Source organism: Oncorhynchus mykiss, chromosome 15 (assembly GCF_013265735.2).
Source record: "Oncorhynchus mykiss isolate Arlee chromosome 15, USDA_OmykA_1.1, whole genome shotgun sequence".
NCBI lineage: Eukaryota > Metazoa > Chordata > Actinopteri > Salmoniformes > Salmonidae > Oncorhynchus > Oncorhynchus mykiss.
In genome coordinates this window covers 73,913,422-73,925,789 of record NC_048579.1, presented here as the reverse complement: position 1 = coordinate 73,925,789, position 12,368 = coordinate 73,913,422, and the positions used below count along the sequence as shown (strand labels likewise).

At 43.8% G+C, this 12,368-nt stretch overlaps 1 protein-coding gene across 1 annotated transcript in view; it reads left to right on the top strand.

Annotated features, from left to right (window-relative positions):
* LOC118938901 (probable GPI-anchored adhesin-like protein PGA55) overlaps window positions 1-5,337 on the top strand; it is a gene marked incomplete at its 5' end in the record, with an annotated part of 9,348 nt that extends 4,011 nt beyond the window's left edge. Inside the window, one exon of the mRNA XM_036945561.1 lies at window positions 4,561-5,337. Within this exon, the coding sequence (XP_036801456.1) occupies window positions 4,561-5,337 (777 nt within the window). The remainder of the gene's footprint in view (window positions 1-4,560) is intronic.
* Window positions 5,338-12,368: the final 7,031 nt, after the last annotated feature.

Genomic DNA, 12,368 nt, shown 5'->3' with positions numbered 1-12,368 from the left:
GTACGCTCGTTGCATCACTCAACAAAGGACGACTGAAGAGCCAGTTTATGTCAAAACTTTGACAATGACAGAATTGGAGCAGAGTTTCTGCAGCTCTCTGGAACCCCCCCCCCCCCCCCCCACAGGGAACCAGACACACAACTCTGGAAAGAAAGTTTACTTTTCCTTCGTCGTGTGAAATTAAACTCATTTGCATTTAACGTTAGGGAGAAGTAAGGAGAAAGGAGGTCACATCAAAAAACTAAACAATAGGATTGCCAGCAAGAGGGGCGAGAAGAGACGCAGAGTTTTTCCTTTGAACAGAAATCATGGTGCACTTCAATAGTGTTCTCTGTTGTTACGGTTACCACCCCCTTTTGCCTTCCATCTTCTAAAGAGTCAAAGATACACAGGAAGATCCAGATGGATGACAGGGAAATGCAAGGTAGCCTAGCGGGTAGAGCATTGGGCTGGTTAACTGAAAGGTCACTGATTTGAATACCCTTCGCCGACAAGGTAAACATGATGCCGATGTGCCCTTGAGCAAGGCACCTGACGATCATTTGCTCTAGGGGTGCTGTGGTGCTAAGTCTGACCCTGTAAAACAACACGTTTCACTGCGACCTATCTAGTGTATTTGACAATATATGTCACGCCCTGACCTTAGAGAGCCTTTTAATTCTCTGTTTTTGGTTAGGTTCAGGGTGTGATTAAGGTGGGCATTCTAGGTTTTCTGTTTCTATGTTTTCTATTTCTTTGTTGTTGTTTTTTTTGTGCCATGTGTGGTTCCCAATCAGAGGCAGCTGTCTATCGTTGTCTCTGATTTGGGGATCATATATGAGTTGTGATTTTCCGTTTGGGTTTTGTGTGGGGAGTTATTTTCTGTTTAGCTGTTTTGTTTGCCTGACAGAACTGTGTTTTTTCTTTTCTGCTTTGTTATGTTGTTGCGGTGTTCAGTTTTATTAAAAATCATGAACGCCTGCCACGCTGCCCCTTGGTCCCCTTCTTCCACCCACGAGAGTCGTTACAATGTATCCAGTCAAAAGAGTCGTTACAATGTATCCAGTCAAAAGAGTCGTTACAATGTATCCAGTCAAAAGAGTCGTTACAATGTATCCAGTCAAAAGAGTCGTTACAATGTATCCAGTCAAAAGAGTCGTCACAATGTATCCAGTCAAAAGAGTCGTTACAATGTATCCAGTCAAAAGAGTCGTTACAATGTATCCAGTCAAAAGAGTCGTTACAATGTATCCAGTCAAAAGAGTCGTTACAATGTATCCAGTCAAAAGAGTCGTCACAACGTATCCAGTCAAAAGAGTCGTTACAATGTATCCAGTCAAAAGAGTCGTTACAATGTATCCAGTCAAAAGAGTCGTTATAATGTATCCAGTCAAAAGAGTCGTTACAATGTATCCAGTCAAAAGAGTCGTTACAATGTATCCAGTCAAAAGAGTCGTTATAATGTATCCAGTCAAAAGAGTCGTTACAATGTATCCAGTCAAAAGAGTCGTTACAATGTATCCAGTCAAAAGAGTCGTTACAATGTATCCAGTCAAAAGAGTCGTCACAATGTATCCAGTCAAAAGAGTCGTTACAATGTATCCAGTCAAAAGAGTCGTTACAATGTATCCAGTCAAAAGAGTCGTTACAATGTATCCAGTCAAAAGAGTCGTCACAATGTATCCAGTCAAAAGAGTCATCACAATGTATCCAGTCAAAAGAGTCGTCACAATGTATCCAGTCAAAAGAGTCGTTACAATGTATCCAGTCAAAAGAGTCATCACAATGTATCCAGTCAAAAGAGTCGTTACAATGTATCCAGTCAAAAGAGTCGTCACAATGTATCCAGTCAAAAGAGTCGTTACAATGTATCCAGTCAAAAGAGTCGTTACAATGTATCCAGTCAAAAGAGTCGTTACAATGTATCCAGTCAAAAGAGTCGTTACAATGTATCCAGTCAAAAGAGTCGTTACAATGTATCCAGTCAAAAGAGTCGATACAATGTATCCAGTCAAAAGAGTCGTTACAATGTATCCAGTCAAAAGAGTCGTTACAATGTATCCAGTCAAAAGAGTCGATACAATGTATCCAGTCAAAAGAGTCGTTACAATGTATCCAGTCAAAAGAGTCCATACAATGTATCCAGTCAAAAGAGTCCATACAATGTATCCAGTCAAAAGAGTCGATACAATGTATCCAGTCAAAAGAGTCGTTACAATGTATCCAGTCAAAAGAGTCGTTACAATGTATCCAGTCAAAAGAGTCGTTACAATGTATCCAGTCAAAAGAGTCGTTACAATGTATCCAGTCAAAAGAGTCGATACAATGTATCCAGTCAAAAGAGTCGTTACAATGTATCCAGTCAAAAGAGTCGTTACAATGTATCCAGTCAAAAGAGTCGATACAATGTATCCAGTCAAAAGAGTCGTTACAATGTATCCAGTCAAAAGAGTCCATACAATGTATCCAGTCAAAAGAGTCGATACAATGTATCCAGTCAAAAGAGTCGTTACAATGTATCCAGTCAAAAGAGTCGTTACAATGTATCCAGTCAAAAGAGTCGTTACAATGTATCCAGTCAAAAGAGTCCATACAATGTATCCAGTCAAAAGAGTCCATACAATGTATCCAGTCAAAAGAGTCGTTATAATGTATCCAGTCAAAAGAGTCGTTACAATGTATCCAGTCAAAAGAGTCGTTACAATGTATCCAGTCAAAAGAGTCGTTATAATGTATCCAGTCAAAAGAGTCGTCACAATGTATCCAGTCAAAAGAGTCGTTACAATGTATCCAGTCAAAAGAGTCGTCACAATGTATCCAGTCAAAAGAGTCGTTACAATGTATCCAGTCAAAAGAGTCGTCACAATGTATCCAGTCAAAAGAGTCGTTACAATGTATCCAGTCAAAAGAGTCGTTACAATGTATCCAGTCAAAAGAGTCGTCACAATGTATCCAGTCAAAAGAGTCGTTACAATGTATCCAGTCAAAAGAGTCGTCACAATGTATCCAGTCAAAAGAGTCGTCACAATGTATCCAGTCAAAAGAGTCGTTACAATGTATCCAGTCAAAAGAGTCGTTACAATGTATCCAGTCAAAAGAGTCGTTACAATGTATCCAGTCAAAAGAGTCGTTACAATGTATCCAGTCAAAAGAGTCCATACAATGTATCCAGTCAAAAGAGTTGTTACAATGTATCCAGTCAAAAGAGTCGTCACAATGTATCCAGTCAAAAGAGTCGTTACAATGTATCCAGTCAAAAGAGTCGTCACAATGTATCCAGTCAAAAGAGTCGTTACAATGTATCCAGTCAAAAGAGTCGATACAATGTATCCAGTCAAAAGAGTCCATACAATGTATCCAGTCAAAAGAGTTGTTACAATGTATCCAGTCAAAAGAGTCGTTACAATGTATCCAGTCAAAAGAGTCGTTACAATGTATCCAGTCAAAAGAGTCCATACAATGTATCCAGTCAAAAGAGTCGTTACAATGTATCCAGTCAAAAGAGTCGATACAATGGATCCAGTCAAAAGAGTCGTTACAATGTATCCAGTCAAAAGAGTCGTTACAATGTATCCAGTCAAAAGAGTCGTTACAATGTATACACACCACCGAGTTTTACAACACTGACTCATTCAAGGGTTTTTCTTTATTTTGACTATTTTCTACATTGTAGAATTCCATCATGTAAATGTAGTTTACTGTATTCCATCTGGTACATGTAGCGTACTGTATTCCATCATGTAAATGTAGCTTACTGTAATTCCATCATGTAAATGTAGTTTACTGTATTCCATCATGTAAATGTAGCTTACTGTATTCCATCATGTACATGTAGTTTACTGTATTCCATCATGTAAATGTAGCTTACTGTATTCCATCATGTAAATGTAGCTTACTGTATTCCATCATGTACATGTAGCTTACTGTATTCCATCTGGTACATGTAGCTTACTGTATTCCGTCATGTAAATGTAGCTTACTGTATTCCATCATGTAAATGTAGCTTACTGTATTCCATCATGTAAATGTAGCTTACTGTATTCCATCATGTACATGTAGTTTACTGTATTCCATCATGTACATGTAGCTTACTGTATTCCATCATGTACATGTAGTTTACTGTATTCCATCATGTAAATGTTCTTACTGTATTCCATCATGTAAATGTAGCTTACTGTATTCCATGTTAATAAGGCTGCCTGGTGAACCGAACTAACACATTTCACTCATCAACAACACGGAATAATGTTTTAAATAAAGAGGGGAGAAAGAAATCAATGAGAAAGAAATGAAAGAAAGTAAATCAATGAGGCCGGTGTATTTGTCCTGCTTTTTATTAGCCTGAGCAGCGCAGAGCCGTGTGACAAATCAGGAAAACATTTCACATGCTGCGAAGCCTCTAGTGCTCTTCTACCGACCTCCACACAGATATCTCCCTGTATCACACAGATATCTCCCTGTATCACACAGATATCGATATCACACAGATATCCCCCTGTATCCCACTGCATCACACAGATATCCCCCTACATCACACAGATATTCCCCTGTATCCCACAGATATCCCCCTGTATCCCACAGATATCCCCCTGCATCACACAGATATCCCCCTACATCACACAGATATCCCCCTGTATCCCACAGATATCCCCCTGCATCACACAGATATCCCCTGCATCACACAGATATCCCCCTGTATCCCACAGATATCCCCCTGCATCACACAGATATCCCCCTGCATCACACAGATATCCCCTGCATCACACAGATATCCCCCTGCATCCCACAGATATCCCCCTGCATCACACAGATATCCCCCTGTATCACACAGATATCTCCCTGTATCACACAGATATCCCCCTGCAGCACACAGATATCCCCTGCATCACACAGATATCCCCCTGTATCCCACAGATATCCCCCTGCATCACACAGATATCCCCCTGCATCACACAGATATCCCCCTACATCACACAGATATCCCCCTGTATCCCACAGATATCCCCCTGCATCACACAGATATCCCCTGCATCACACAGATATCCCCCTACATCACACAGATATCCCCCTGCATCACACAGATATCCCCTGCATCACACAGATATCCCCCTGCATCCCACAGATATCCCCCTGCATCACACAGATATCCCCCTGCATCACACAGATATCTCCCTGTATCACACAGATATCCCCCTGCAGCACACAGATATCTCCCTGTATCACACAGATATCCCCCTGCAGCACACAGATATCCCCCTGCATCACACAGATATCCCCCTGTATCACACAGATATCCCCCTGTATCACACAGCCAGAGAGATCATTCTAAAGGACGAGAGGAGGCCACCAGGCCATTGATTGATTAATCAGAGATAATGTTATTTTGATCTGCGGGGCTGCCCTATTAACCAGGCCAGAAAAGGATGGAGAGAAGAAAAGGGAGAGAGAGAGAGAGAGAGAGAGAGGGGGGTGAGAGAGAGAGGGAGAGAGAGATAGAGAGAGAGAAAGAAAGGAGGGGGTTGAGAAAGAGAAAGAGAGAGATGTTTTATCTACTAGTTCCTGGTCGTTCTGTTACTTCCTCGTTGAATTCCGCTGAACACTTCAAAGACTCTCTGTCTGTCACAATTCTGTCACCGCCTTGATTCATAAAGAAAACTTTATTTTTTATTTTTGTTGTCATATTCCCAATAGATGTAATCAGACGAGCTGGAATTGTGTTTAATCGTTACCAGTTTGCTCTGTCCTAAAACATCTCTGTCTCGTTTCTCTCCTCTTTGTTCTTTTTTTTTCTTCTTCTCTCGGCTGTCTTGAGAACACTGTTTTCATTGGTTCCCCATTTCCTGAAGTCCACTGCTCTGAACACATGGAAACTTTTATTGTTGAACTTTCAATATATTTTCTCCGAGGCGCCTCTGAAAGCTGATTTTCTCCCAACAGGAGAGGTGTTGATTTTCCCAACAGAACATAAACGGACAGCAGAACGGCAGTGGATCGTCTTGTTGTTGCATTCAGACTTTATTGAACCCCGGTTTCCACAATGGACCCAATTTAACTCCGAGCAAACCGAGGGGGGCGTCGGGTAAGTCTAATAACCGTCTCACACACACACACACACACACGCACACGCATACACACACACACACACGCACACGCATACACACACACACACACACACACACACGCATACACACACACACACACACACAGTAGGTCTAACCAGAGGCTTAAGGCCAATCCAGGTCCTAATCAGCCTCCCTGCCGTTCTACCCAGCATGCACCTGGTTCCACAACATAACAAGCCAATCAGCATCACACATAATGCAGCGCATGCTGTTGATGGGAGATGGGGGGAGTGGGGGGGGGGGGGGGGGGCTGCTAGAATCAAAGCTACTTCATAATGAATTCAAGGTAGTTAATGTGCAATAGATTGAACCAACCAAGTCCTTTTTTCCTTTTCAATGTTCCTCTATTGGGAAAATGCCCCCCCCTCTCTCTCTCTCTCTCTCTCTCTCGTCTTGTACTCTCTCTCTTTCTCTCGTGTTGTCCTCTCTCTCTCGTCTTGTACTCTCTCTCTTTCTCTCGTGTTGTCCTCTCTCTCTCTCTCTCTCTCTCTCGTCTTGTCCTCTCTCTCTTTCTCTCGTGTTGTCCTCTCTCTCTCTCTCTCTCGTCTTGTCCTCTCTCTTTCTCTCGTGTTGTCCTCTCTTTCTCTCTCTCTCTCTCTCTCTCGTCTTGTCCTCTCTCTCTTTCTCTCGTGTTGTCCTCTCTCTCTCTCTCTCTCTCTCTCTCGTCATCTCTCTCTCTCTCTCTCTCTCTCTCTCTCTCTCTCTCTCTCGTCTTGTCCTCTCTCTCTTTCTCTCGTGTTGTCCTCTCGCTCTCTCTCTCTCTCTCTCTCTCTCGTCATCTCTCTCTCTCTCTCTCTCTCTCTCTCTCTCTCTCTCTCGCCTTGTCCTCTCTCTCTTTCTCTCGTGTTGTCCTCTCGCTCTCTCTCTCTCTCTCTCGTCTTGTCCTCTCTCTTTTTCTCTCTCGTCATCTCTCTCTCTCTCTCGTCATCTCTCTCTCTCTCTCTCTCTCTCATCTTGTCCTCTCTCTCTTTCTCTCGTGTTGTCCTCTCTCTCTCTCTCTCTCTCTCTATCTCTCGTCATCTCTCTCTCTCTCTCGTCATCTCTCTCTCTCTCTCTCTCTCGTCTTGTCCTCTCTCTCTCTCTCTCTCTCTCTCACGACTAGTTCTTACTCAAAGAAACAGCTAGGTTTATCTAGCTGATATTCTAGCAGTTTCCAGTGTCTCGGTTTACAACGATCTCCTGAAGTTGGCAAAATCCGGTGTTCTTGACACGTTAAAAGACTCACCGTCCGTTTATTCCCTCAAACGTTCAGTCTTGAAAGCAGCTATCGCTGCTTATAACGTCTGAAGAGAATGCACTGCGGCTCCATCTTTCATCATTCACCCCCCACCTTTACTCCCTTCCTCCCTCGGCTCCATCTTTCTTCATTCATCCCCCCCATTTACTCCCTTCCTCCCTCCCTTCCTCCCTCCCTTCCACGCCCTTGAGTTCTTCCAATGTCAGCACTCGCATTCAAAAGCCTCTGAACACTTCCAACGAGTTGTGTGAGGGGCTCCTTCGAGATTTCCCATTGCGAAACAATTATTCCACTCGGTGCTCTTTGACAGATTCGTCCAGTGTTTTATGAGCAGGCCGTGAATCACACCACACCTCCATCTCGCTATTCCCCTTCCTTTCCATCTTGTTATCTTATTGACACATCCATGAATCACACCACACCTTCACTCCTCCATCTCTCTATTGCCCTTCCTTTCCATCTTATTGACACATCCATGAATCACACCACACCTCCACACCTCCATCTCTCTATTCCACTCCTTCCCTCCTTGTTATCTTATTGACACATCCATGAATCACACCACACCTCCACACCTCCATCTCTCTATTCCCCTTCCTTTCCATCTTGTTATCTTATTGACACATCCATGAATCACACCACACCTCCACACCTCCATCTCTCTATTCCCCTTCCTTTCCATCTTGTTATCTTATTGACACATCCATGAATCACACCACATCTCCATCTCTCTATTCCCCTCCTTCCCAACTTGTTATCTTATTGACACATCCATGAATCACACCACACCTCCACACCTCCATCTCTCTATCCCCTCCTTCCCTCCTTGTTATCTTATTGACACATCCAGTACATAGGAGAGGAATATACGAGGCATTCGGACAAGTATTCAGACCCCTTTGACATGTACCATATTTTGTTATGTTACAGCCTTATTCTAAAATTGATTAATTAAAACATTTTCCCTCTTCAATCTATACACAATACCCCAATCTATACACAATAGCTCATAATGACGCAGCAAATTTATTAAAAATGGAAAACAAAAATATCTTATTTACATACTACAACTTGATTGGAATCCACCTGTGGTAAATTCAATTGATTGGACATGATTTGGAAAGGCACACACCTGTAAGGTCCCACAGTTGACAGTGCATGTCAGAGCAAAAATCAAGTCATGATGTCCGAGGAATTGTCCGTAGAGCTCCGAGGCAGGATTGTGTCGAGGTACAGATCCGGGGAAGGACACCAAAACATTTCTTCAGCATTGAAGGTTCCCAAGATCACAGTGGCCTCCATCATTCTTAAATGGAAGAAGTTTGGAACCACGAAGACTCTTCCTATAGATGGCCGCCCGGCCAAACTGAGCAATCAGGGGAGAAGGGCCGTGGTCAGGGAGGTGACAAAGAACCCGATGGTCACTCTGACAGAGCTCCAGAGTTCCTCTGTGGAGATGGGAGAACCTTCCAGAAGGACAACCATCTCTGCAGCACTCCACCAATTAGGCCTTTATGGTAGAGAGGCCAGACGGATGCCACTCCTCAGTAAAAGGCACATGACAGCCTGCTTGGAGTTTGCCAAAAGGCTCCGAAAGACTCCCAGACCATGAGAAACAAGATTCTCTGGTCTGATGAAACCACGATTGAACTCTTTGGCCTGAATGCCAAGCGTCACATCTGGAGGAAACCTGGTACCATCCCTACGGTGCAGCTTCCCTGGAGCTGTCCTCAGGACATGGCCAGGAACAGACGGTCTAAGTTGTACAAATCCACTCCTTCCTTCCTTCCTTCCTTCCTTCCTTCCTTCCTTCCTTCCTTCCTTCCTTCCTTCCTTCCTTCCTTCCTTCCTTCCTTCCTTCCTTCCTTCCTTCCTTACTTACTTACTTACTTACTTACTTACTTACTTACCTCCCTACCTCCCTCCCTCCATGTCAGGCCTGTGAGTTTCTACCTCAGTCAGTCACCTGAAAACACATGGTCAGGTCTCCCCACCATCAGGAGACCACAGACCTGAAAGCACACGGTCAGGTCTCTAAACCATGAGGAGACCACAGACCTGAAAACACACGGTCAGGTCTCTAAACCATCAGAAGACTACTGTACCTCTGTAGCTTAGCATCGTCTCTCTGTACCTGGCTGCCGATGAGAGCAAGAGAGAGGTGGTTGTATACCTAAATACATACAGTGTATATAACCCCAGGGTACCTCCACACATAGAGACAGACCGCTAATACACGTCCAGACATGTCCTGGAGGAAAACCAAAACTGAACGTTTTTCTCTCTGTGCAGTTTGGTTTAATGGCAGTAGAGCATCCTGTAATATATTGGTTAATGAGGATGCTTTAATAGAAGACACAACAAGCCCCACCCGCCCAACCCACCCCAGAGTGACTAACAGACAGCATCATGACATACCTTTCTTGTTGTTCTGTAAACTGAGCCGGCTGGACCGATGGGGGGTAGCGAGAGGGAGGGCGAGAGAGAGAGAGAGAGAGAGAGTTTCTGCGAAAATATCCTCCGTGTACAACGTAGAACACCAAATAATGCATGCAGAGCAGAGTTAGGCCGATACCCACTAATTATCAAAATCCAGAAAAGAGCCGTTAAATTCTACAACCACCTAAAAGGAAGCGATTCCCAAACCTTCCATAACAAAGCCATCACCTACAGAGAGATGAACCTGGAGAAGAGTCCCCTAAGCAAGCTGGTCCTGGGGCTCTGTTCACAAATACAAACACCCTACAGAGCCCCAGGACAGCAGCACAATTAGACCCAACCAAATCATGAGAAAAACAAAAAGATAATTACTTGACACATTGGAAAGAATTAACAAAAAAACAGAGCAAACTAGAATGCTATTTGTCCCTAAACAGAGAGTACACAGTGGCAGAATACCTGACCACTGTGACTGACCCAAAATTAAGGAAAGCTTTGACTATGTACAGACTCAGTGAGCATAGCCTTGCTATTGAGAAAGGCCGCCGTAGGCAGACATGGCTCTCAAGAGAAGACAGGCTATGTGCTCACTGCCCACAAAATTAGTTGGATACTGAGCAGCACTTCCTAACCTCCTGCCCAATGTATAACCATATTAGAGAGACATATTTCCCTCAGATTACACAGACCGACAATGAATTCGAAAACAATTTTGATAAACTCCCATATCTACTGGGTGAAATTCCACAGTGTGCCATCCTCACAGCAGCAAGATGTGTGACCTGTTGCCACGAGAAAAGGGCAACCAGTGAAGAACAAACACCATTGTAAATACAACCCATATTTATGTTTATTTATTTTCCCTTTTGTACTTTAACTATTTCTACATCATTACAACACTGTATGACATTTGTAATGTCTTTATTCTTCTGTAACTTCTGTGAGTGTTAATGTTTACTGTTCATTTTATTGTTTATTTCTCTTTTGTTTATTTTCTCTTTCACCTGCTTTAGCAACACATGTTTCCCATGCCAATAAAACCCCTTAATTAAATTAAAATAGAATTGAAATTGAGGGAGAGGGATAGAGAATAAAAGAGAGAGAGAGATTGGAGGACGATGACATCCCTAATCACTTAGAGCTGGACACAGACGGAAGACGTGAGGAATTATAAATTCTCCCTCCCTCCCGTGTCCTGGTCGTCCGTCTTCAACCTCTTTCTAAGAGGCCTATCCGCAACGACCGACCGATTTTGTTTTGGGGAATGGTATGTTTTTAATGCATCGCTGCTGACAAATCAATATATTTGTACACTGTGTCCAACAGGCAGCAGTACTCACAGACAACCCACCTACAGCTACAGCACAGACGGTCGGCTGGCCTCCTCACAAATAGATAAGTCAGTTACTGTATGTTCCTCTTCTGAACAGCAAGGTGAAGCTTGTTCAGTTCACTACCCACATATTGCTATAGCAACAGACAACAGACAACCCACATATTGCTATAGCAACAGACAACAAACAACCCACATATTGCTATAGCAACAGACAACAGACAACCCACATATTGCTATAGCAACAGACAACAGACAACCTGCATCAGGAATTGATTGTCAACTCTGTTTCTCTTCTGAGTTTGTACTCTAGCAAACAGCTGTCCCTAGCACTGATTGGTTGTAGACTCTAGCAAACAGCTGTCCCTAGCACTGATTGGTTGTAGACTCTAGAACAAAGCTCTATTCGTGGTCACCTCAACCCGATAACCGTCCTTTGGACTGATTAGATCTAGACGCTAGGATGACGTGGTTGAGAGGAACAGAGGACCGTGAACAGGGCTTTGACCCCCTCTCCCCCCTCGGACCTTCAGAGCATCTCGTTTTCAAACAGACTCTGGCCTTCAACCCGGACTTTGGACTGATTAGATCTAGACGCTAGGGGACGCGGTTGAGAGGAACAGAGGACCGTGAACAGGGCTTTGACCCCCCCCCTCGGACCTTCAGAGCATCTCGTTTTTAAACAGACTCTGGCCTTCAACCCGGACTTTGGACTGATTAGATCTAGACGCTAGGATGACGTGGTTGAGAGGAACAGAGGACCGTGAACAGGGCTTTGACCCCCCCCCCCCCCGCCCCCCCTCTCCCCCCTCGGACCTTCAGAGCATCTCGTTTTCAAACAGACTCTGGCCTTCAACCCGGACTTTGCTTTTTGAAAATCACGTCAGATAAACTCCACGACAAGAAGTATATGCTTTACACAGTGGCCGTGTCCCCCCCCAAAATACATACTAGCGTACTACATACTTAAACTGCATACTATGTACTAATCGTCGCGTACTACTTTGTATACTCAAAAGGTATGCAGTATGCCGCGGGCGCAACGCGGGAGCGGATCCTGATTGGCTGAGTAGGTGGGCGGGTCGAGTGCGGGCTGATTTTTTTTTCCAAATTCAACATACTGCACATGCGTCACATCAACCAGCCTGAAAATAGCGTCTTTCCAATTTGATTAATTTCTCTAAACTCCGAATAGAAAAGGAATGGAGCTGTAGGCCTGTTCAGGCTGGTTATAGACCTGTTCAGGCTGGTTATAGGC